The 24,835-nt window shown below is 49.8% G+C and overlaps 2 protein-coding genes across 13 annotated transcripts; one reads left to right on the forward strand and one right to left on the reverse strand.

Moving 5' to 3' along the window:
• Positions 1-80: 80 nt before the first annotated feature.
• Positions 81-23,109, reverse strand: TMEM140 (transmembrane protein 140). 9 transcript variants are annotated; one of them, XM_007177130.2, is made up of 4 exons: positions 22,942-23,106; positions 22,458-22,736; positions 11,351-11,434; positions 8,299-9,836 (listed from the first exon to the last, which is right to left on the reverse strand). In XM_007177130.2, the coding sequence occupies exons 3-4, from the start codon at positions 11,354-11,356 to the stop codon at positions 9,240-9,242; spliced, it is 603 nt and encodes a 200-aa protein (XP_007177192.1). In that variant the 5' UTR covers positions 11,357-11,434; positions 22,458-22,736; positions 22,942-23,106; the 3' UTR covers positions 8,299-9,239. The 9 variants fall into 9 exon arrangements, 6 of the variants coding, with proteins under 6 accessions (XP_007177192.1, XP_007177193.1, XP_007177191.1 ...); XM_007177131.2 differs by having other exon boundaries at positions 22,930-23,106; XM_007177129.2 differs by having other exon boundaries at positions 22,458-23,106.
• CYREN (cell cycle regulator of NHEJ) lies at positions 3,996-9,837 on the forward strand. 4 transcript variants are annotated; one of them, XM_057550109.1, is made up of 4 exons: positions 3,996-4,134; positions 5,260-5,523; positions 6,480-6,555; positions 7,399-9,837. In XM_057550109.1, the coding sequence occupies exons 2-4, from the start codon at positions 5,387-5,389 to the stop codon at positions 7,639-7,641; spliced, it is 456 nt and encodes a 151-aa protein (XP_057406092.1). In that variant the 5' UTR covers positions 3,996-4,134; positions 5,260-5,386; the 3' UTR covers positions 7,642-9,837. The 4 variants fall into 4 exon arrangements, with proteins under 4 accessions (XP_057406092.1, XP_057406094.1, XP_007177195.1 ...); XM_057550111.1 differs by having other exon boundaries at positions 7,402-9,837; XM_007177133.2 differs by lacking the exon at positions 3,996-4,134 and adding an exon at positions 4,358-4,762.
• Positions 23,110-24,835: the final 1,726 nt, after the last annotated feature.

The raw sequence follows: 24,835 nt of genomic DNA on the forward strand, positions 1-24,835 counted from the left end.
ATGCGTGCAGCAGAGCATCTCCCTTCACCCTTTGCCCTGGCGATGGTCATTGTGAGCTTCGGCCCCGCGCCCCAGCTCTTACCTCACCAGCCATGGGGCTGACCTTTATTGGAGGTTTGCTTGTTGCTCTGCCGCGGAAGTAGGACGTCCTGTCTCTACTGCTGCGTCGGCTAACCAAGGTTTGTGCCGTTCCCGTTTCTTTGGGCTCATGTCAAGGAGGCCATGGTGTCTTCTTTTCTCTGAGAGTTGGCAGCTTTTGTTAGGACAAGTGCAGGGTCTGAGGCATCTGCCCCTCTCCATCTGGGTGGCTGTGGTTTCCCAGGACCTGTCATTGTGGTTCCTCCCATTCTTTCAACTTCACTTCCCTAAGTTTGAACAAAGCCGGCCACCAGCGCCCTCTGCTGGTGAGTGGCCAGAGGACAGGAGCAAGTCGGCCAGGTGCCGGCCTGGAACCTAGGGTTCACGCCATCTGCGTCTGTCCACAGCCTGGCCCTTTGCTCCCTGGCTGGGGTGGGACCTTGAAGAGGCAGATGCCCTCACAGGGTGGAGAGGAACAAGAAAATGACTCCGTTCTCCCGCTTGCATTTCCACCTGAGGCGGTGGGATTTCAGGCCTGGACCTCGGGCTCTGACACTTGACAGGGGCAGTTTGTCACCAAGCTGCTCAGAATAGTTGTTGCAGAGGCTCCAGCCCAGATCCGGGGTGCAGGTCTGGTGTGGGAGTGCTCCCAGTTACCTACTTTTGGAAAATCATGAAGAGATTGGTACTAAAGCTTTGGCTCTGATCTGCTGGGAGTTGGGAGGAAAGCAGGGAGGTGTTTATTTGGCTCAATTATGAGATAACACCAGAGACTTAGTGATAAGTAGTTACTTACACACTGTTACCCATTTCCACCTGGTAATCCTCCTTCAAATGAACAAACTCAAGACTTTTCCATTTATAATTTTTCCCATCTTCTGCACTGAAGCAGCAACCTTATTAATCTCTCCCAGTGATTCTGTAGGACATTTAAAAAGTGGTCATGTGTTTCATTTGAGTGAGAGAATTCATTGTTTAGCTTTTCCTCTCTCCATCTCGAAGTTTCTGTCTTATTGCCCACCCTCTCCTCTCAATACGGTCTCCACAGTTTGCTGAAATGTCTTTAAGGTTTGTAGAAAACACTTGAAGAGCTGTCTCTTCTCTCATTTCCTTCATGCTCTGGGTTGGATACCTGTCTCCCTCTTGTTTTGAGCTTGGCTCATAGCTGATGTGACTGAGGCTCCACCGGGAGGGATTGAGGTCGGGCTTCCACATCACTTTGAAGCTGCCTAAAAACACAAAACCAAAACACCATTAACCTCTGACCTTCTGAAATTAGCAAGTAGGATACGTGCAGCAGGCCACCCTGTCCCCTCCTGGCCTCTCTCTCTCTGACCTCCACCCCATCCTGAGTGCTTGTCAGCATGCATTCATCCTGGTGTTCCTGTCCCACCTCCTCGCCCCTCCAAGATGAGCTCTCATCCTCCAAGAACGCACGTCAAAACTTAAATTCAGGGACTCCCCTGGTGGCACAGTGGTTAAGAATCTGCCTGCTAATGCCGGGGACACCGGTTCGAGCCCTTGTCTCAACCTCTAGGAAGATCCCACATGCCGCGGAGCAACTAAGCCCGTGTGCCACAACTACTGAGCCTGCAAGCCACAACTACCAAAGCCCGCGCACCTACAGCCAGTGCTCCGCAACAGGAGAAGCCACCGCAATGAGAAGCCTGCGCATTGCATCAAAGAGTAGCCCCGGCTTGCCGCAACTAGAGAAAGCCCGTGCACAACAATGAAGATCCAACACAGCCAAAAAAAAAAAAAAAAAAATTCACCTCTCCTTCACAATACCTGCTTGACATCTACCCGAGAATGCTAGCAAGACTCCTCCACTAGCTTGGGCAAGGGCAACTAGATGAAAACCATCAAGCCAGTCCAGCCTCAGGCCCCCAAGCCCGCACGCCTTGCGCAGGGGTAGCCCTGGCTCTGGGCTGGGCTGCACGAGAACAGTGAGGTGCATTTCCCTCGTCCTTGGGACCTGTCTGCGCTTGCCTGCTTCTGCTCCAAGACCTCAGACTCGCTGAACTCAGCATTCAAAATGCTTCAGGAGCTGATTCCCACCCATTCAAATCCCACAGCTGGGGTTTCTCATCCCTATTTGGCCTTTCACACAGCAAGTTTTTTATGCAGATGGGTTTCCTGCTCCTCAGACCCCATTTTTCGGCTGGCTATAGGAGAAGGTTTTTGAGAAAAAGGTGGAGGGAGTGGTTCTCATAATGGCAAGTGTTCTCTGTTCCTTTATTAAAACAAAATGATGCTTCTCCACCCATTAGACTTGGGTTTGTCCTGGCTCACAGACTGTGGGAGCAGAGGACCCTAGAGGTCAGTGATTTTGGAACCTTTAGGGAATCAGAGGAGAAGCAAGTCCTGCCTGGAAGGGTTGGCCTCCTGAAGAGGCTGGCGGCAGAGCCCAGGTTCAACCCGCAGCTAAATTACCCCAATGCACAGCAGGTTGGTTTTGTGACTTGAAATCATTGATTTACTCCTTGAGCCTTGATTGATTGAAACTTTCCTGGACCAGCCTACTTTCCTAGGATTGAGGATTAGTATGGGGTGAAAGTGCTTCAGAGAAACCAAAGGCACACACAGTTGGAAGTGAGAACTCCTGGCTCTGGATTCTCCAAACTCTGGATCACACTCCCCTATCCTGCACCTGTAGCGTATGGAGAGTAATTATTCTATTATTAGCTGATTTGTTGTAAGTCACATTTCAAATGGCTGTCTTGATAATTTTGCATTTTGGGGGGTAGATGGTTGGTTCTGATCATCCTTTTGCCTCAAAATGTGGTAGAAGTTTCACCTTCTGCACTTGTGCTTGTGTTTTTAGTGATGTGTGCCACCTGGGTTGTTTTTTGGTGTTTTTTTTTTTTTTGTCTGTCTTTTAAGCTACTTCAAGTTGTGTGATTTTAAGTTAAACTAAATGCGAACTCCACATGTAAACTGCAGTGCTCAGCATCAGGCTGAAAGCAAAGCAGTGAGGACATCTGGGCAGCCTTGTGGAGCAGCCCTGTTTACAGAGGGAACACTTCTGGCCAATTTGAAATGTAAACAGAATCTTTAATTTCCCTTCCTGCACCCCGGGGGGCTCACCTTGCACCCCCCTTGCCTGGGAGTGCATGCCTCCAGCAGGGAGCACTCCGCCTCTGCCCTTCCCCAGCAGAGCTTTCAAAAATGCAGATCCCCCTCCTCCCCTCCCCCTAATTTCTGGTGGCGGGGGAGGGCTGGGAATTGACACTTTAACAGAGTCCAACCAGCAAGCCTCAAATGGAGCCACGTTTGGGGACTGTTAAAGAAAAATATTGTTAAAAATTATTTATGACACTTGTTAAAGACAAGTAAGGCAAACTTTATTCGAGGGGGCTACTCAGTAGGGTTTTGCAGTGGGGGCGAAGTTGGGCTCAACTCCCAATACAAGGAAAAGTGGCAGGGTGGGGGGGTCGGTGGATGGATGATTATTAACAGGAAACATCAGGGGTAAGAGGGGATTCTGGCTAAATTGACCTAACAGGATTCTTGCTGAGGGCGGCTGGGTGATTAGACACCACCTGGAAGATGGTGGCGGGTGAGGATCAGAGGCGGGGGATGGGTGGACTTTGGTTAAATCAACTTAGCAGTATCCTTGCTAAAAATGGACAATTTGGAGATGCACACGGAAGTCCAAAAGGCAGGGCCTAGCTGAGAGGAGTTCAGAGGAACCCGACCTGGATGTGGTCGAGGAGAGACTGTCAGGACCCGGGACAGCGGGGCCGGCGTCTCCCATCAGCTGGGGAGTCAGGGCTCCACCGCCGAGGGCGCAGACAACGCGATCTGCCGGCAGGGGGCGCGCCTGGGCCTCCGCGCCCGCGGGCGGCCGGAAGCCGGAAGTGCGGGGACGCGGCCGAGCCGGGGGTGGGCCACGGTGCGCGCGGGGTCGGGGCCCGGCCGGCCGGGCTCCGAGATCCCTACAACCGCCCAGAATCAGACTCCCGGACCCGCCCCGGAAGCCAAGAAGGGGGCGCGGGCCCGGAGGCAGGAAGCCCTGCTGGAGGAGCGCCGGGGACGCGGGCGGCGCTGTTGCCGGTGAGGCCCCGCGTGGTTGTCGCGCGTGCCCCCTCGCCCTCCTCCTGCATGTCGGCACCGGTCTGGTCGCGCCAGGACGGCGCGGGGACCCCGAGGGCTGCGGCGGCTGAGAATCGGGAGCTCTGGGCTGGGCACGCGCCCGCGGGGCCGCGCCGGGGCGTCCCAGGCCCTCACCCACCCCCAGCCGGCGGAGTCTGGAGGACCCGCGTGCGTGTCCCGGCCGGCCATTTCAAACTTTTTTGTGACTTTGTGCATACTGCTCAGTCTCAGTTCCTCATCTGTAAAATAGGCTTCAGAATATCTACCTCATGGTCAAATCAATGTATGCACCGACCGCCGCGCTGTGTTTGTGCCGGGCGGTTAGCGGTGCTCGTTAGGTGTGGGAATGAGTATTAGCTCCGCTTGAATTTAGGCAGAAGGCGCCCGCAGCTGCCTTCAGGGTTAACTGCTAAGTGGAGGGTGGAGCCCTGCACCCTTTGAGTCACAGGGTCGGGGCTGAGCTTTAGGAGGAGGGGCTGAGGTGGAATCCAGTGCGGGTGGGGAGAGGCCCAGTAAGATGAGACACTCCCCCCAGCCCGGCGCCCCAGCTTCTGGATTCCTGACCCTACTGCTGGCTGAAATCTGACGGGTCAGAAGTATCTTTGGTGTAAGGGAGTGGGTGTTGGCCAGTGAAACCTCACTGTGAATCAAAATGGCCTTGGAGTTTCTTATAACCGCTCCCAGAAGAGGGAGTGAGAAGTCTGTGGTTGGGAGAAACAGGGGAGAGATCTTTGAGAGGTGTCCTAAGGGTAGGATAGTCAGGGCACCCCGGGGACCGTGAGCATCTGGGGTGGAGAGGAGCAGGGGCACCTCCCTCCCTCTTTCCTCCTGGGAGGGTGTTCATCCCACTCCTCCCGGGTTGAACGGCTCAGTGCAGAGGCTCCTGGAGGCGTTGGGCCTGGCTGCCGGTGGGGACCCCGGGCCCTGCGTGGAGGGCTGCTTCTCCCTGAGCCCCTCGCCTGCCCCTTCGTGCCCCGTGAACGGCACATCTGCGTCTCCTGGGCCCTGCCCTGACCAGTAATTTCAGCGGATGCCTGGGAGTATTCTCGCTTATTAGAATTCACTGGTCTTTATTCTTCTTTGTAGGAATTAAAGCTGGACTCCCATTCAGGACAGACAGACCTGTAATTCCTGGTGTGATGAGAGAGTGGGATTTGCCGTCCTGAAGTCATTAAGCTTGGGCCCTGGTTCCTCTTTATGAGAGACTAGGGAGATGGAAGACTTAAAATCTGAGCATAAAAAAAGGGTGCTTCCCGCATGGATGACAGCCCAGGTGGCTGAAAAGAGGACGGTGCAGGTGAGGACCCCCAGCAAGAGGAGAACAGCCACGGCGCCAGTGGCTGCAGCAAGGTGGGCAGCTTCTGGTCCTCCTGGGGGATTAGGACACGGGGAGGGATTTGGGGCATCACAGTTGGGGGTCCAGTCTTCCCGTGTTGGCAGAACAGTGAGGTGGGGTGTTTCAGTCCACAGACCTCTCATCAGCTCTCGGGGGGTGCACAGGAAGTGAGCTGTGCCCTCCCAGACTGGCACCGGCTTCTGCCTCTGTTGGTGCATCTCCACCGCCAGACCCTCACTTGTCAGCTCCCGGATAGCGGCTCCCCGTCTCGGGTCACACACACCAGCCAAGCTCTCAGACGCCAGTTGTCCAAATCGCCAGTCTCTTCTCTTGCCACAGAAATTGTGATCATCCACTGGGCAAGATGAGTGACGAGGTGGTCCGGTCTCCCTGCGGGTAGATCTTCAGGGACAGACGGACAAGCTGCAGGTTGCTGTGCCGGCCTGAGATCAGAGGCCGTGGGGTGGGTTAGGTGAATGGTGGTAGTGGAGGGGGTTTCTGGGCCGCCAGGGAGGGGCTGCCCCTGCCCTCTCCCCTCGTGGTCCCAGGCGCTCACTGTCTCTCTCTGCTCTTCCCTTTCTAAGTTTTCTTCGTTGACCAGCCTTGATTTCTGGTCTTTGCAGCCCTCCTTTACTGTGTTCGTGCACTGCGGTAGGCGGGGGGTGGGTTGAGTCTTGGCTTGTTCGATCTGCTCGCATCCACCGTGTGTGTGAGTTTGACTCTCAGAAGCCGGCCGTCGTGCCCTATTTCCAGATCCTCAGGGGAGCTGGTGGAGGGTGGGAAGCCCCACACTGTTGCCCCCAGAACCCCCTGTGCCAGTCACTGGTTACAAGGCTGCAGAAGCCATGTTGGTGCCCTGGGGAAGCTGCTGCTCTCACCCCTGCTGGGCAGGCCCTGAGACGCAGCTCTTGCTCTCATTCTCTCCTCCTGGTGATTTCGTGCCGTCTCTAGCTTTGTGCTTTTCTTTCAGACTTCCTGCCATGAGGACTGTGTACTGCATGAATGAAGCTGAAATCGTAGATGTTGCTCTGGGGATCCTGATTGAGGTAAAGTCAGCTGTGTCTTTTCTTATGACCAGAAACTCTTGGTGGGCAGAAACTAGACCAGGGCCTGGTTCGTGCTAATAAAAGAGGCGCCCTGCCTGCTGGGGTGGCCAGGAGCCCGCTCAGCCGCAGCCCGCTCCCTGGTAGGTGGGCACCCGCTGGGGGCTGGAGACCTGGGAGGGCGCAGCTGTGCAAGGGAGGGCAGCCCGCTCTGTTTGGGTGCCTCTGTGCTGGTGGCGTGTGGAGGGGACAGAAGTCGTTAACTGCTCACGTTCTCTGGAGGGTCTCAGTCGGGCGAGGTGACTTCTGAGCACCGTATGGAGCACCACGCCGCCGAGTGTCTTGGCTTCCGGAAGCGAGTAATAACTGTCCCACTTTAGAGCTGTGTAGTACTTGGTAGTTGCTCAGGGACTTTTGTATATTCCTATCGCGCTTATTCCTTGCAATAACCTGCTGATAGATACTATTATTAGTTACAATAAGTGATTTGGTGCCAATAAGGGAGAGGCTAAGGCCCACACTCGGGGTTCGTATCCTGTGCTCCTTCCGTTCTGTCACCCTGCCTTTCCACGTACATTTATCCTAGTTTTCTTTCCTGTGGCGCTGTTCCTCAGGCCCCTGCCGCCGCTCTCCCAAGCTGGTCTCTACTTCTGCACCATCTGAGAAGGGGTGGCGGGGAGGTGGGGAGTCGGGTGAAGGGAGGGAGGGGCCACCTGTGATTTGCGGGCAGGGCCTGACTCGTCACGTGCTGGCTTCACAGTTGCTTCTGGGCCTGTTCTGCGTCACTGACGGATAAACCAGCGAAGTAAAACCCCGTCTGTTTTGCCTGCCATTGCTTCTACTCAGCAGGGCCAAAAACAGGAAAAGCCGTCGGAACAGCTGCCTGTGGCAGGCGCTGATAAGCCAGAGCACTCCCCAGCCGGCTCAGCGCCGCCGTCCCCGAGTCCCCCCGGGAGCAGCAGTGAGGACGAGGCCTGTGGGGCAGACGGCCCTCCTGCGGGGCCTGCGGGTTCTGACTCGGCCTGCAGCCAAGGCCGCGAGGAAGACCAGGATGCCCTAAAATACGTCAGAGAGATATTTTTCAGCTAAGGGACAAACTTCCAGGACTTTCTGCCCAGAGTGGCTGGAGGAAGCTGGGTTTCCCTCTTGGCCTGGGCGCTGCCCTCAGACTGTCACGGCTTCTGCTCCCAGCTTCACGCCGCTCTGGGCTGCGCAGATTCACCTTGGGAGGTGAGGAATCAGGATGAGCTCCCGTTAGAAATCCTCCCTGCACTGTGCTCTCTCCTTGCTCGGAGGGCCTGGGATCCCCACCGTCTGTTGTGTTCAGTTACCTGGTTCCAGGGAGGTGAGGTTGTGGTGGTCAACTTACTGGAACCAAAGAGTCAACTTAATAATTTTTAAAGAAAAACAAGTTTGGCTGCTAAGTACACTGGAATTCCTACTGTTTGGCCTCCCTAAGGAGGAAGCCTATTTTAAAAATAGCTTCCATCGCGAGGCAGTCAGTCAGTCTGTGAGCCCTTGCTCGTCCAGCCCTGAACCAGACACCCTGCCACAGTGCTGGGCTCTGTCTAGGAGCCGGAGGCTCAGCGTACAGATTGGGAAGCCTCCTGACCAATCAGGCCTCCTCCCCGCGAGCTGCCACCTTTCTTCCACTTGGTGGCCTCGGCCTTGGTCCCTGGACAGTCGGAAAGCAAGAGTGGGACAGGAACCCAAAGGAGACACCAAGGACAAGACATCACACTAGAGTCCGTGTTTCTGCTTCTGTATTCAGTGTGGCTTTTGACAGGCATAGGATGAGGCAATCACGTGCTGTACAGGTTTTCAATATACAGGTGCTGAAAAATACACACGGTTCCCCAGTGCGTGAGTTGTGCTTGTATCCTTTCTGGGCCCGGGGTGAGAGGTGAGGGGATGCGGCATTCATGTGGATGTGGAACCGGTCAGTCCTGTGCACCTTCCTCTCCTGACCAGGGACCCAGCGTCTTCGGCTCCTGGACTCCCAGGTCACGTGCTGGGAGTGATCTGCCCGCTGACCCCCTGCTTTGTCGGGCTTCAGGTCCGGGAGCCTTTTCAGGGGAACCTTCAAAGCCACCAGGGCTGCTCTTCATGCCCATGTGTTCTGTCTTCGGTGAATCCCTCAGGTTATTCCTGGGCCTTTGGGAGCATTGTCAGAGGTGAGGGGCTCGTCGCATTCTCCCCGCCTTGGGTGGAGGTGGGGAGCTGGCCAGGCAGGGCCCCCAGGGCCCCTGAGGTGTTTCTTCATAGACCCTCACTGGGTTCCAGTCTGGCATTTGGCAACTTGTCCTGGAAATCTGGCCCCATGACAGGAAGCCTTATTTCCCCATTGTTCTGAGGATAAAGTAAGAATGGCTTGCTCAGATCAGTTAATTAAAGCAGGAATTCTTGTGACAATGAGCTGTGTGGTTTTAGGGTGTCTTTGGGAACCTTACAAGTCCCAAAGGACACACAACCCTACACTAAGAAGCTGAGGGAGCCCTGGCCGCCCTTGCTGCCTCTTGTCCTTGACGTCGGGTGCCCTACCCCCTCCGCGGTGGGTCCTGTCTGCTAGAGCTTGAGATCAGCATTAGCTATGAAACAGGATGGCTGAGAAGACACAGCAGCCCGTGAATTCTCTGGCACCTTCTCTGAGCATAGTTCAAACAGAACCCTTGCAGTCACGTAAGCCTTTAGACAGAGCTAGCAGCTCTCAAGTTCTTGTCCTTTGCCCTCTGAGGGAACACGACTGTGGCCATAAGCAAGAGGATGAGTAAGGCCTGGGCAGCACCCAGAGCTAGAAACCCAGGCCCCAGGAGGGAGGGCCGGAGCCACTTCCATGTGTAGGTGAGGAAGAGGCCCAGGCCGCTGGCCAGCAGCATGGAGGACGTGGCCAGGAAGCCCACGGCCAGCTGCCACTCTCCCTCGTTACTGTTGCACCAGGCCAGGAGGAGAGGCAGGGGGACGAAGAGGGTGAGGACCAGGGCCCCGTACACGCCAAGCCTGGCCAGGGCCAGGCCAACTCGAGGCACCCCCAGGGCCTCCAGCTCAGGGAACTGGTGACACTGTAGGGCCCCAGTGCCCTCGTTCCAGAGACAGAAGTTGTAGAAGCCAATTCTGAGGTTGGGCAAGTCGATGAGGTTGCCGGCCTTCCAGAGGAGAGCAAAGAACAGCAGGAAGATCGCTGTGACTGTGAGCGTCATGATTCCCAGGAACCGCAGCTGGTTCCTCCGCCTTGACCTTAGGACGGGCATCTTCTCCTGCGCTTTGCAGGGCGCCTCCCTGGGTACCTGCAGGAAGTCACGCCGTGAGTGTCCAGTTCTCCCTGTCTCCCTCCCAGGTTCTTCTCAAGCTCATGCTCTCCCTTCTGGAATTACATAAAAACCTGTGGCAAACTCCCTTCAAGACAGCCAAACCAGAACGAAGAGATCTGGGGTAACCTCCAGGCAGGGTCCACGGGCTCAGTCCTCAGCTGCCTCTCTGGGCTGAGATCAGGAGGAAGGGCCCTCCTGGCAGCTTTGAGGGCGGGAAAGATCGTAACTGAATGCCCTTTGGCCTGAGACTTTGCCGAATCTGATTTTTCCTTAGGATTAATATCTAAAACTGCAATCACTGGGTCAAGGGTAGCAATATTTTTTAGTGATTTTACTGCATTTTGCCAAATTGATCTACAGGAAACTTGCCTTCTCTAGTCCCTCCATAGTATATAGTATCGATATATATAGGATGTACCTTCCTCATCTTTTTGGAAAAATCTTTTCACTAAGTTTTTAATCAGAAGGACTTCTCCAAATTGGCCTCTCAAACAGTAGTCTGCATACTGTGCCTTTATATTTGTAAATTTGCCAATATGGAACAAAAGAGCCATTTGCATCCTGAAGTGCCTAGGAGCACAGGGCCAGAGCGCAGAGTGGTGTCCTGCAGTGCACCCGGCCAGGGCTGCCCGTGGTGTGGGCAGTGCAGGGAGTGGTGGCCAGTGGCGGCCTTGGAGAGGGGCCCAGAGGCAGCCCTGGAGATCAGTTTCTGGAGGGACCCCTTGAGAGGCGCAGCCCCTCACCTTTCCCAGAGCTGGCTGGAGGGTCTGCCTGACCACTCCCACACTTGTCCTGCGCGTGGAAAAACAAAGCGTGGTGGGAGGGGGCAGGATGTGGAACAGACTGAGGGGGAGGGCGGCGTCAGTCCCTGCAGGCTGCCACAGCAAGTTACTTTGGGCTGGGTGCCTTATCAACAACAGAGGTCTCTTCCTCTCAGTTCTGGCGGCCGGCAAGTCCAAAATCAAGGCACCGGCTCATTCGGGGTGTGGTAAGGGCTCAGCGTTTTGCTGTGTCCTCACATGGTGGAAGGGACCAGGAACCCTCTGGGGCCTCTTTTTTAAGGGCACTGATCCCATTCTAATCACCTCCCAAAGGCCCCACTTACAAATACTGTCTCGTTGGGGGTTAGGTTTCAACATACGAATTTTGGGGAGACACAGACGTTCAGTCTGCAGTAGGTGGCTAATGAGAATAAAGCTTTATCAGTGACTCCTTTGGCAGAGACAGAAAGATTTATCAGGTATAAAAAGGTTGTGTTTAGTCCACGGTGTTAGATTGGTACGGTAAGAAGTTTTAACCAGTCCAGCCCAGGGGATGGGAAAAATTCCCAACAGGAACATAGCTTGCACGGTTTTACATATTAACAAGTGTTTGTAAAAGCCTGTATCTCCATTTTTAATGGATTTAGGTATTTCGGGGTGTAGGATGGATTTCCAGGGCTGGAATCTGGATTTACACCATTGTGCAGTGGGAAATAATATTTGACTTGCCTCCATGGTCCAGGTTGGGAATTGGGGTGCCTTTGTGTAAATGCTTCCTCTTACTTCTCCTATTTCAAGCCTGTTACACTTGGGCTAAAAAAAAAAAACACCATTATTATTAAGCTTTGAATGCAAAAAGATTCCTGGGGCTTCTCAGAGGAGACTGCATGAGCCACCTCACGCAGCAGCTCCCCAGGCACCCAGGGCCTTTGTTTCTGACTTCCTCTTCTCTCTCGAGGTTTTCAATAGAGAGTGAAACAAAATAAATTGGAGCTAGGAAGCCCATGAGCAGGCGTGTGGAGAAGGTGGTAGTCCCTGATTTACTTCCTCTCACCCCTTTATGCACATAGAATTCAGTCCCAACTCCTGTGCCTGGTACGTGAGGCTCACCACGATCTGGTACGACTTAGAACTTGAACTTGGGTTCTCTAGTGAGGCCCTGCCCCCTTTGGTCTCCCCCGCTTGCTTTGCTGAGTCCAGCACCTGCCCACTGTCCCCGTTCCCGACTGCCCACCCGCTCAGCCACTCCACCTCCTCAAGTCCTACCCTGTTCTCTGCCTCTCTGAGTCCTACTGATTTTTCACCAGCTTTCTCAGACTACTTCAGTACTCACTCTGATATAGCTGAAGGCCAAGCTTATGCTTCCACTAGCTGTTTTATCCCAGAATGGTGCCTGATACACAGTAGGAACTCTTTTTTTGTTGTTGTTGAATGAATGAAAATGACTTGTAGCGTCCTTTAGGTACTGCATGTACTTATCTAACAAGACGGCAAAGCTTCTTGAGGTGAGGGGCCGTGTTTTACGTCTCATATATACTCAGTGCTGGGATGGCTCCTCCGTGCTTCCTGTTGGGATGTGGACAGAGAGGTTGGGGGCTAGTCCTAGCTTCTTTTTTCTAAGCACTTCCCAGTAAAACGATATGGTTATTTGGTTGGAAAACCCTAGGGTACTCTTCTCTGCCTTCCTAAGAGCTTACCCTGTTCTGTTCTGTTTTGGCTTTTAACAATCCTAGTATTCATGTTCTCACCACAGTGAGCTTTTAAATTCCCTTTAGATGATAAGCCTGTGCTTCCTTCAGAGGGCAGAAGGGGACACTGCTGAGTCACTGTTGCTATTTTTAGGTGAAGTTTTTCCTGTTTATAATAAAGTAATGCATGTTGGTTGTAGAAAACTAGAAAAATGCACGAAAGTATGGAGACAAGACTAAAAATCGTCTATAACTTCGAGGTTGTAGAAGTAAGCACTCAACGACACATTTCCTTCTATAATGTTGTTTTACATAGTTGGGACCACATAAATATATGTGCTTGTATCCCGCTTTGTAAACATCATTATAGCATTAATATTTCCCTTTGTCATTAGAAGTGTTTCCTAAACAATATTTTTAATGGCTGCATTAGCTGTTCTGTTGTGTATGGTTTATATATTCTGTCTTACGATGTTGTTTTATAATATTAAAAATAATGCCACGGTGACTATGTTTGTGAATCAGTTTATCCTTCCACCAGCAGTTTAAGAGAGTACTTATCTCATCTCATCCTCCCATATTGAATTTTCTTGTCTTTTCATCTTTGATAATGAAAAATGACACAGCATTGCTATACTGTTTCTTTTTAATGAGCAAGGTTTAATGTTTTTTAAGTGTTTGTTGACTGTCTCTGTTTTTTTCTCTTGGGAGTGCTGTCATTTCCTTTTTTTTTTTTTTTTTTATCATTTTCAGTTTTGGTTTCTGTTTGTCAGTGTATATGAGCTCTCTATAAATAAACGCTGCTAGCCTTTTGCCGTCACAACGGTCATCGTAAAGCGTAACCCTTTTGGGGCAGTGGGGCCCCTGGACCAAGACACAGATCTGGACTCTGAGTGAGTGTGTGGAGTGTCACCAGAGAGCCCAGGGCAGCAGAGTCCCAGTTAGAGAAGCAGGAGGAGAACACTCCCAGACTGTGCATTTGAGGCAGTTTTTTTGTTTGCTTCTGTTTTTTAGTTTAAGCACCTCTGAAGTTTTCACATTGATGGGATGATGGCTGAAAGAGGCACAGACATAGTATCCTGATCTTCTAAATTATGTTCTTGCCACCTTCATGTTAAAAGAGTGAAACTTTCATGAGGTCGTGTCTGAGGGAGGATTGGAGTTCTGGCAGATTGTCACACTGAAAATCCCTCCGGCCACCCATGCCCCGAATATAGGACACCTGGCAGGCAGAGAACGGGTGACCAGAGAGCTTTTCCCAGCATAGGTTTCACCCCTGGCCTGTCCCTTGACTGTAAGGAACACTTGAGAAGGGCGATGGAGCGGGGAGGCCGGCTCTTGCCACCGACACCGGCTTGTTTACTTCAGATGGCTGAAGGCTCTACCACGTGCTCTCTTGAGTTGCAGAGTCAAAATGGACTTTGTAAACTGCGGCCCCGTCGACCTTTGTTTCTGTTTTAGAGAAGGTCTGTAGCTCTAATCTCCGGCTCCCAAACACTTCTTTCTTTTATGCTAAAATATTTATCAGCTTAATCATTATGCGGCTGCTGTATACAAATGTTGATCATATACTTATTTATAACTTACGATTTGTCACTGCTCTAATCATGACTTCACATATTACATTTTCATCTTATCCCAACATACGAGATGCCCCACAAAACTCCTTTCTCTACATTGACTTAGCAAAAATACCCACTCCCAAATCACCCACCTCATTCTGTTTTTTCAGTTCATTCTTCCTGCCTGAACGTCTAATGATATTCAGTAACAAGACTTTATATACAGCTGGGGCTTATTTAGTTTCTCGCCATTTTGCCCGAGTTCACCACCCGCGCGCCTCTGTCCCGAGTGACGCCCCCGAGGGTAGCCTCCTGGGGCACCCGGCACTGTCGCTCGTATCAGGGCACCGCTCGTCCACCACCGGGAGATTCTGCTTCGTTCATCAAGTGTTTAATGAGCCCTTAGAGGTGCCCGTCGGAGAGGAAGGCAAGTTCCTGCAAGGGTCCCCTTCAGTCCGAGCTCCCCCTCCAGAGGGCGGGGACGAGACTCTGGAACGTTTGAATTCCTCGGCCAGGGAATGGTACAGTGTGCTGTGCCCGCAGGTGTGTAAACGTCCTGGAGCTTGTTAACAAGGATGACTCTTGACGCCAAGGGCGCCCACTTTCCAGGGACAACATTAACAGTAACTTGGCCTTCTCCTGCTTCTTTGGGACCAGGACTCCCCAGTGCTGCTAGTGCCCGTGTCGCCTCCTGGACGTCTTCTCCCGTTACTCCTGCTCTCCACTCCCTCCCCCGGCTTCGGCCACGTTGGCTCCTTTCGCATTTTCCAGAAACTTGAGGCAGGCTCGGGACTTTGCACTTGCATTCCTCGCCTGGAGTGCTCTTCAGTTATCCCTTGGGTCTCTGCTCAAAGGTCCCTTTCTCGGTGGCGCCGTCCCTGGTCGGCATTTTGAAGCCGTAGCAGCCCCTCCGCGGCCCCCGGCCCCGCTCTCCCCGCGCTCCTTCCCTGCTCTTCCTCCTTGCCGTTTTCCACCATCTAACGTGCTAAATGTTTTCTTTTGTCTTCCACCTACAACCCTCAGTAGAATGTAAACTTCATGTGGGCAAGGAATTTTATCTGTTAGGCAAATCAGACAAAAATCTATGGCTGCCCGTCTCTCTCAAAATCTGTCTTTAACTGTTACATCCCCACACCCGGGACTCCCTGGCTCATTACGGGCACGCAGTAAGTACCCACTGAGTGACCTCCGAATGGCTTCGTGAACGTCAGCCATGGCACGTAGAGCTTCGTAAATGCCTCCTATTTTTTTGACCTGAATCTCTGGCCTAGTTCTCCTCCTTCTGGTCCTTCTCTGTTTTTCATTCTTCCCATTTCCTAAAGGTAAGTTTCCTCAAGCTTGTCCCCTCTTTCTCAGACACGTATGTGAGCCTGTAGCTCCAGGCGTTGGACGCTGTGAGGCCCCGTGCAAGGACGGACTCAGGTGTGGCGAGTCCGTGCCCCGCCCCGCCCTGGCACCAGCAGGAGCAGTTGCTGCCATGACCTGGCAAACTTGAATGTTATAATTTTGCTGCTGTCAGACACTACACAGTTTGCAAGTTTTGTGGAACAGAAGCTTGAAAGAAAAACGGATGGGTTTTTAGTTTATCGGCTACAAATTCATCTCCCGGCCTTCCTTCTCATTAATGACTTAAGAAAGCTATAGCGGACCTTAGAGGGCAGAACTTGCTTTGAGAAGTCTTTGTGATCACTGGAGGTGTCTAAGAAGGAATCTAGTTTGATTGAGGGCTTATTAATGATTAAACACTGACCTCAAAATCTTTTTGAGCATTTACTCTGTGCCAGGCCCTGTACTAAGCACTTAGCAGGTATTCTTAAGTTTTCACTGTGAGAGCATATTTAATGTTATTATCTTCACTTTCCAGAGGAGAAAACTGAGGCTTACTGAGGCTCAGTAAGTTCCCCAAGTGAGCCTGGTGAGGCCTGTCGGGCAGAATTGTGAAATCACTGTAAGAACCTGAGCTTTGTCTCCCGAGGTCTGGCCCTCACGTGCTGCGTCATCCCCTTTAATCTTCACGGCCACAGTGTGTGGACATCACATTATTCTCCTCTTGTATGGGGGTGACACTGTGGAATAGTGCGTCTGAGCTTAGACTTTGAAGCTGTGTGTCCTGGGTTCAAATCCCCGCTCTACCATTTACTAGCTATGTGAATGTCTCTGCCTAGTCTTCTCATCTGCAAAATGGGTACAATAATAGAACTTGTTTTGTAAATGTTATGGAAATTAAGTGAGGTGATTTATGTGCAGCATGTGGAACATTACCTAGTATTACTTAAATTATTATTATCATAGAGAGGAAACTGAGGCTCAGAGAAGTGACATTCTTGAGGAGACACTAGTGCTGGAGTTCAGAACAGAGCTTCCCTGGAGGACCTGGACTCCAGGAAGCTGGCCTCACTGGTGGCTGGCGCTGACGACTCCGGGATGGTGTGAGGGACGTGGTGGTGAAGAGCGTGGACCTTAGTGCCAGACCACCGGGGTTCAGGCTGCTGTCCTGTTGCTCATAGCGCGTGACCTTGGGCATGTCCTGAGCTTGCCAGCGTCTACATCCCCGCCCTTAACGCGCCTGCGGGCCTGTCCCTGGGGGCTGTTGTGAGACTGAAGTGAGTTAATTTGATCTGCACAGGTGGACTGGTGCCTGCTCTGGTGCTGCGGTGGAGGCTGTGGTCCAGGGGAGAAAGGGAACACGAGGGAAGAGCAGGGCAGGGGCGGAGGGTGGGGCTGCGACGTGAATGGGGGGGGAGCAAAGCCCGGGGAAGAAAATACGAGCAGAAGAAAGTCAGAAAAACAGAATCTGACAGAGGAGAGAGCCAGCTTGTCAGAGGGGGCCTCCAGCCCTGGCGAAACTCTGTCTTCGCTGAACTCACTGAGTGTCAGTGTGCTCGTGGTTTGGGTGTGGCTCCTGACGAAAATAAAAAGGGAAGAAGAAAGGGAAATGTGTCATCTTTGCTTTGGCAGAAACGTGAGCTCAGGTTCTCACTTTTGAAAACGAGGCCACAGCGCTGTTTTCCAAATGTTGTAAGATGGAAGCAGCAGCCTGGGTTTCACATGCCGCTTGCACGGCCGGGCCAGCAGTGGCTTTTTATGGAACACTGTGACGTCTGGATTTACTTAATTTTTCCATGTAAATAAAAACAGCTTTGCCAGCAGAAACATGACTACCCCGTGAGACTGCAGCGCGGAGCTGGAGCCCTCGCCGCCCCCTCCACCTCCAGCTACCGGAATAGACTGTCTCGGCGGCTCCATTAATATTAACTTGCTGTTTGTCCAGTTGTTTTGTTGCTCATTAGCCCTGCTAGTAAGCAGACGATCCAGCCGGGAACAAAGGTCAAAAAAAAATCCTTAAAAATGAGAAAACGCCTGTACCTTGGGACCCATCCTCGTTTGGTTTTTACTGGGGACACTTCACAGTGCAGTTTATGGGGGGCCAAGATTCACAGGCCCCAAGGCAGAGTTTGAAGACAAATAACAGTACCAGCAAAGAGTGACGGCCTTTGCTGTCACTCTCGATTGTGCAGCTCCTGCCCTCTCTCCTGCACTCACATGGGGAGTCACTGCCCCCCTTCTACTGCTGAGGCCAGGGTTTCCTCTTGTGACTCCAGCCATGATACATGTTGGACGATTCCCTGAGTCACAGGCCCCGGGGAATCAGTAACCTGCGGGGCAAAGCAGGGGCTTGCCTTCCTTGAGCTTGCACTCTGGTTGGGGAGACAAACACCAAACATGTATTTTTAAAAAGTTAATTATAATTTTTGAAGAGATTTGGGAAGCAAATAAACAGGGTGACGTGAAGGAGAGAACCTGGTAGAAGGAAGTGATGGTTCTCCATTGGAGGGTCAGGGAAGGCCTGTCTGTGAAGGAGACATTTGATTTGAGGCCTGAGGGGTGTGAAAGAGCCAGGGGAAGAGCCTTCTAGAAACAGAGTGCAGTGGTTATAAATACCGGGTTGGGAGAGGAACAGACCAGGGGCTGGTGACAGCCCAGTGACTGAGGGGACAGGACGAGGCTGGACAGGGGAGCGGACCCAGGTCCCTGAGGACTTTGGAGGCCAGGGTGAGAGGTTTGGATTATATCCTCACTAGGTGCTTCATTAACTCAAGCCCCTGCTCCCCCAAACCTAAGGCGCGAAGCCCCAGGTGGCGGGGCTGAAGGTGTGGAGAGTTCCTGAACTGGGGTGGGAGCAGTGCCGGGCGTTGTCTCTGGCGGTTCTGCCCACTAGCCCTGCTGTAAAACTAGTGAACGTAGTTTGCCCCCAGCAGTCAAAAGTAAAGAAGAGGAGGTAAAGAATGATAGACGGTCACTTAGACTTAGACCTTCAGTTTTGCAAAAGTTATTTTGAGAGTTGGCCGGAAAGGAGGCTAAGTCTTCTAGGACTTCACCTCCATCCCCACACAGGAGGATGCGGTTCTTACCTGGAGAGCTTGTAACGCATATGAAATGGCTTTGTAACTCACCAAAATAACTCAAAGAAAGCAAATCACAGGCCAACTGAGTAGCAGGTGCTATGGGGCCTCTCCCTCCGTCCCTGAGAAAGCAGATCTTTCCCTGGTCACTCTTAGGGGGGTGCTGACCGAGGCCTGATGCTTCCTGGTGGGCAGGATGCTGCCAGAAGGGGCCGAGGTTGCTGCTCCTTTGTGTTCTCTGCTCTGCCAGGGTCTCTGCTGTTAGTACCTCCACCTCCCTGCTGCTGCTGAGTGGGCAAAAGATCTGTGTCCTCACAGAAAAGCTGGGGATCGGGGGCGTCCCCTCCCAAAGTCTATTCAAGTCTAGATTTTTGGCTGATAAAGTTAAGTTGTATATTGGGACTCAGAAAATGAGGCGGCCCCAGTGGCCCAGCCCAGGTCACAAATCTAAACCCAAGTCAGCCTGCATGGGAAACACCTGTCAAGGAAACCTAACATACACCAATCACAGTCTTCCAGCAGCTTGAGCCAGCTCACCTTCCCCAGGAAATAGGACCTGCTGGCTACGAGGTCGAGGTTTCATTCTAAGCTATGTTACCTCTTCTAATGCTCTGTCCCACGTCCCTAGAAAGAGTGCTCCACTGCTTGCGAGGTACTGTGCTCCCTGGATCTGTGGATTGTTTTCCCTTGAACGAAGGAATGAGTAAACTCATTGCTAAATTATTTCAGTTCTGTCATTTTGACAGGGCTGAGACAGCTGAGGTGGTGTGAGCCCAGGGGTATAGAATAAAGCCCTGCAAAGTCTCAGTTTCTATGACAACACACTGTGCATGCATTTGAAGATTAAACTTCCAAAGATATTTATTATATTAATTAATTCACCTTAAGCTGTAATTCACTTGAAGAGGCCTAAGGCAGGCTAGAGTCACTGAGGTCATTGCAGTGTCCAGCTCCCAGGTAGAAATAACTGAGGGGAAAGTGGGCCCAATAGAACAGAATGGCAGGGGTACTGGATGGACAGCTCAGAGAGCAGAATGTCTCAGAAAAGCCATGTATATGAAGTTAATACACCATAAAATTGGTGTTATAATTCGGTGGAAGAAAGGGTTTTCCATTGACTAATGCTGAAGCAATTGATTAGTTAAAACAAAAGAAAACGATTTTAGGGCCTCACCTCACTCCACATACCAAAATAAATTTCACATGGATCCAGTAGTGAAATGTAAGGAACAAACAGACAAAAGAAAAAAAAGATCTAGAAAAAAGTAAATATTTGATTTATGAATGAGAAAGAATGCTCTGAGCTTAAAAGCAAATTGAAACTACAAAGAAAAAAGCAGTACAGATTTAACTATTAAAATATACATTTCTGTACAACAAAATGTAAAATTAAAAGTCAGTGAGCATGGAGGGCTTCCCTAGTGGCACAGTGGTTAGGAATCTGCCTGCCAATGCAGGGGACACGGGTTCGAGCCCTGGTCCGGGAAGATCCCACATGTCACAGAGCAACTAAGCCCGTGCGCCACAGCTGCTGAGTCTGCACTCTAGAGCCCACGAGCCACAACTACTGAGCCCTCGCACCACAACTACAGAAGCCCACACGCCTAGAGCCTGTGCTCTGCCACAAGAGAAGCCACCACACCGCAATGAAGAGTAGCCCCCGCTCGTCACAACTAGAGAAAGCCGGAGCACAGCAAAGAAGACCCAATGCAGCCCCCCCCAAAAAAAAAAAAAAAGTCAGTGAGTATGGAAAAATATCTGCAACAAACATGAAATGGTTAATATACCTAATATAACAAATGTTCATGCAAACAGATAAGAAAAACATTAATCTCCATAAAAATGGACAAGGCATATGAAGAGATATTTCACATAAGAAGGAATGCAAAATAGTTAACTGTAAAAAATTCTTTTTTGTTTATTTGTACCCTCCACCAAATGTGTGAGGGTTTTTCCTCACCAGGGAATTCTCTGTGACACCTGGATGTCCTATAATTTCACTTAATTCTGACACTATCTACCTGGAGATAGCATCAGATCCCACAGGTTAAGGGGTCAGTGCCGCAAGCCGAGCGCTGCCCCCCCCCCCAGTGCAAGTCTAGGATAACTTCGAGTTTCCTATGACCCCCTCCTTGGGTTTGATTAATTTGCTAGAGTGGCTCACACAGAACTCAGGAAAACAGCCTACTTACTAGAATACTCATTCATCATAGAAGGATACAACTCAGGAACAGCCACCCAGAAGATGCAGAGGGCAAAGGGTAGGGGGAAGGGTCGTGGAGCTTCCATGCCCTCTCTAGGCCTGTCACCCTCCTGGCACCTCCGTGTGTCCACCAGCCCAGAAGCTCTTGAACCCTGTACTTCAGGGATTTTTATGGAGGTTTCATCACGTAGGTATGGTTGATTGAATCATTGGCCACTGGTGACTGAACTCTGTCTCCAGCCACTCTCACCTCCCTAGAGGTTGGGGGCTGGGGTGGTGGTTTTCCCTGGCAGCCGGCCCCATCCTTAGCGACTTGCCAAAAGTCGAGTCATTAACAACTCAGAGGTGGTTGAAAAGAGTTTGTAATGAATAAAAAAGAGACACCTTTACCTCTATTATCACTTAGGAAATTCCAAGGGTTTTAGGAGCTCTGTGCCAGAAATGGGGACAGAGACCAAACACATATTTCTTATTATAAAACACTCTTATCACATTAACTAACATGAAAAAAAAGTCTATACCTCATGTAATGTAATCAAAGATATGCCAAGTAGAATAATCTATAAGTTTCCCTATTAAAACTGCAGCTAAAAACACTTGATATCAAGAGTGCAGTAAAACTGGCATTTTCATATAATGATGGTGGATGTGAAAATTCTTAGAAACATTCTGGGAGGCAATATGGCAAAAGGCACTAAAAACCCTAAAAATCATCATACCTTTTGGCCAAGTAATTCCACTTATGAGTCTACCCTAAGGCAGCAATCAGAAATGCAATCAATGATTTATATACAGGAATGTTCATCACAGTATTACTTTGGCAAAAAATGAGAAGCAACTTGAATGCCCAACATTAGAATCAAATTATGACATATCAAGATACTAAAACTCTATGCAGCCTTTAGAAGAACCAGGTCTGAAATCACACTTTATAGTATGACTGCAAGAAAGAGACTAAGGAATTGTTCTAAAATGTTAATGTTTGCCCTGATATCTCTGGGCATTATGGGTAAGAGTTCCTTTCTTTTTGCATTAAAAATATTTCCAGAATCATGTGTTATATTTATGTAAAAGTGAAATTTAGAAAACGAACAATCTTAGTGATTAGATAAAGCAGGGGGTTAGCTGGAAAGAGTGTTGAGAAAGGGGAATATACAAAATCAAAAGGAGAACGTCATATGCACGGATTCGGGACTTTGGGAGAGATGAGGTTTAGGAAGAAGATACTGAAAAATGCATTTCAGCTGTCATGAGGGAGGAAGGAAGGACGAATTACATACATACATGTATTTATCTCTTCCCAAAGAGCCTTTGATCTTACAGGTGAAGAAGCATACTGGAAATTATTAGGGAAATAGCCCACATTAAAAAAAAAAATCTTTTAAGATCTGCACCAACTGAACTAAAATCCCACCATGAATTTCCATCAAGGTGTGAAAAGCAATGTAGTCTGATAACATAGGGTCTGAAAATCTCTTAGACCCTCTTGTCTTCTTTCTGAGTCAAGAACACAGGTCTTTCTGACAATCTTAGTCCACAGTGCGTATTTTAAGAACTCATGATGTTTCCTGTAACTACCAGTTTAGCTACTGCGAGTCAGTGATCTGCTTTTGTTTGGTGGCCTATTTCTGATGAAGAATCCACTTCATGCGTCACTAACCATTATTTGTACAGACTCGGTGCAAGACCCTGCTGCCCACAGTTCTCCCCTGCATTTCTAACCAGTTATACTGGCATTACCTGCACCACTTCTGAGGCCAGAGTCGCACAGGGTGATGCTGAAGGGAGTAGGGAGAAGGAGGGAAGAAGAGCAGAGCTTACGAAGGTGGGTCTGTATAGGGGGGAAGGTCCCCAGACCCTGACTACCAGTCGTTTCCCCGGGCCCATGGCTAGAATGCAGGGTCTGAGAGGAAAGCTGACTTGTCTTGCAGAGAGGCAGGCGTCTGGGCGAGCTGTGGGGCATGTAGGGTAGGTACTTACCAAAAAGAAGATGCAGAACCCACAAAACACTCATAAAGAGGAGGAGCAGGAAATCAGGTTAGCTTGATTCTTCTCTCTCGCTGCCTCCTAATGTCAGGTTCCAGAAACGAGGCCGGTGGAGACGGGGACGATGCAGCCCCGAGCATAAGCCCCGAGCTTGTGACCGGCTGGAAGGCGCAGTTGTGCCTAAGTAAACAGCTTTCTGAACTTTGTCACATTTGTGCTGACTGATGACACTATCCCCTGATTTCACTTTCATTTCTTGCCGGTTGCTCCTGACTTTTCAGAAAGAAAGAATGTAAACAACATTGTTGTTCCCCAAACCGGCCACTTTACCCACACCTGAACCAACCAACCAATAGACTTAAAGAGGCAGGTAAGTGTCTTGATTATATCACACCACAATTCCAGAAAGGAAACTGGCCAAGACACTCTCAAAACTCCTAATGTTTTAAACCAAGATAAATACAACCTAGAATCTTACTCAGAAGGGACCCTCAAGATCATCTGGTCTGAGATCCCAGACCCAGGTCACCACTGGGGAAGCAGTTATGCATCTGTCCCCTCCTTTTCAGAAATCAGCTTTGTAGGATGACTGGGCATCCCTGGACACAAAACCTTGTCGTCTTAGTGTCCTCACCAGGGTGTTTAGGCCCATGCTGGAACAGCTGGAATATCTCTTATTTCAAAATAAGAGCAGAACAGAGCTTTTATTTTTGTAATCATAGGGGCTCCTAGCCAGAGTTTAAAAATTGCTTTCTATGCTCACATGACCAGCTGGAAATTCCAGTTTGGGGTTAAGCTCGGTTAAGTCAGTACACAGCTACCTAGTAATATTGCTGAATCCTTCAGGGTTCCTCTTCCCCTCGCTGGCCTTCCCTCAAAGGAGTTCTTTGAACTGCTACATTTTTTCCCCTTTGTAGTTCTTTTAAACTCAAACCCTAGAAAGAGGTGATGTAGGTGATGTGATCTAATAGAAAGGAAGAACAGAAACTCTGGGATCAGGGAGCTCTGCTACAGATTAGTAAATTGTTTAACCTCTCTGAGCATCAGGGTCTCATGTGTAAAATGGAAACAATACCTGCTTTGCATGGCTGTTGTGGAAATTGGAGATAATGCATGAAGGTTCTTAGTACAGTACTGGGCACACAGTAATGGTAGCTGTTAATTATTAAAAGCAGAATTTCTGAATATCTTGTCTAGCCTTCATAATAATGCCTTCAAGGCAGAGATAAAATTAATTTTTTGGTACTGGTATAGACTAGTCACGCTGAAACCTGAACACTGGTGAATGAAGTGACACAATATAGAAGAGATAGAAGTATACATTTAAGAATTTTATTTGAATTTAGAATGCACATAGTTTTTAAAGAGTCAAGAATTTGTCAAAGTTTGTTATAGAAAACGGTAGTCCCACACTAGCACCTTCTTCTTCTCCAGGGTAAGCTCCTCATCTGCTTTACCTGATTCTTTAGGTATTTACCTCTGCTCTGTAAGTAACATGCTGATAATGGTACTTCTTGATTTTTCAGTTTCCAGCATAATCTTTTGACTCTCAACTATAGAAGATGAAGATGTAGCTTTCTTCTTCCTGACCCATGTTCCACAAGTCCTAATTCCCTCTTCCAAATTGGTTATTATTTTGTTTAAATTGGTACTCAGTGTCTACAATATTATAACTATGTAAATACCATATATAGTAGCTGAGCCACACAGAAAATGATGATTTTTTCCCCTTTCCTGCATAATTTTTTGTCTTTTTCTGGAGATGATACTCGCCTTAACTTTTTGTTTGCTTGGTTTTCTGTGTACTTAACACTAACCCAACCCTTAAATCTTCATAATATCTTTTTTCAAGGAATTTTTAGGCATGATACTTGATCTCTTCCCAAGATAGTCTCCCCCGGAGCCTTCCCAACAAGTCTGGGCTGATACACAGCTGTCATCCTGGCATTTCATTTCACTACCACCATCCTGGGGTTCTCATTGCCTCTGTCCAATGTTGGATCTCATATTTCCTGTGTCAAATGCTTTTCTTGATCTATTCTTTATTCTATTCTTAAATTTGATCAAAGCTAGAAGAGTATAGACTTTTAGGTTAAAAATAATTTGCCTTTATAATTTTGAAAGTTTTGTTGCAGTCCATCTGGCTTTCACTAGAAGTTGAGAAGTTTAAAGCCATTCTGCTTTCTAGCTTCCAAAATGGCCTCCTCTCCTAGTCTCATCCTTGTAGCTTTGTCTTAAAAGATAAAATTGTTATTTTAGTAGGTTTTTGAGAAGGAGCATGTGTGTCCTTCTCAAAAGGATAACTATGTTTCTAAATATGTGTCCAGTTTGCCATTTTTTACTGAAAGTCTAATTTTTTTTTTTTTTTAAAC

The sequence above is a fragment of the Balaenoptera acutorostrata genome, chromosome 7 (assembly GCF_949987535.1).
Source record: "Balaenoptera acutorostrata chromosome 7, mBalAcu1.1, whole genome shotgun sequence".
In the NCBI taxonomy this organism is placed as follows: domain Eukaryota; kingdom Metazoa; phylum Chordata; class Mammalia; order Artiodactyla; family Balaenopteridae; genus Balaenoptera; species Balaenoptera acutorostrata.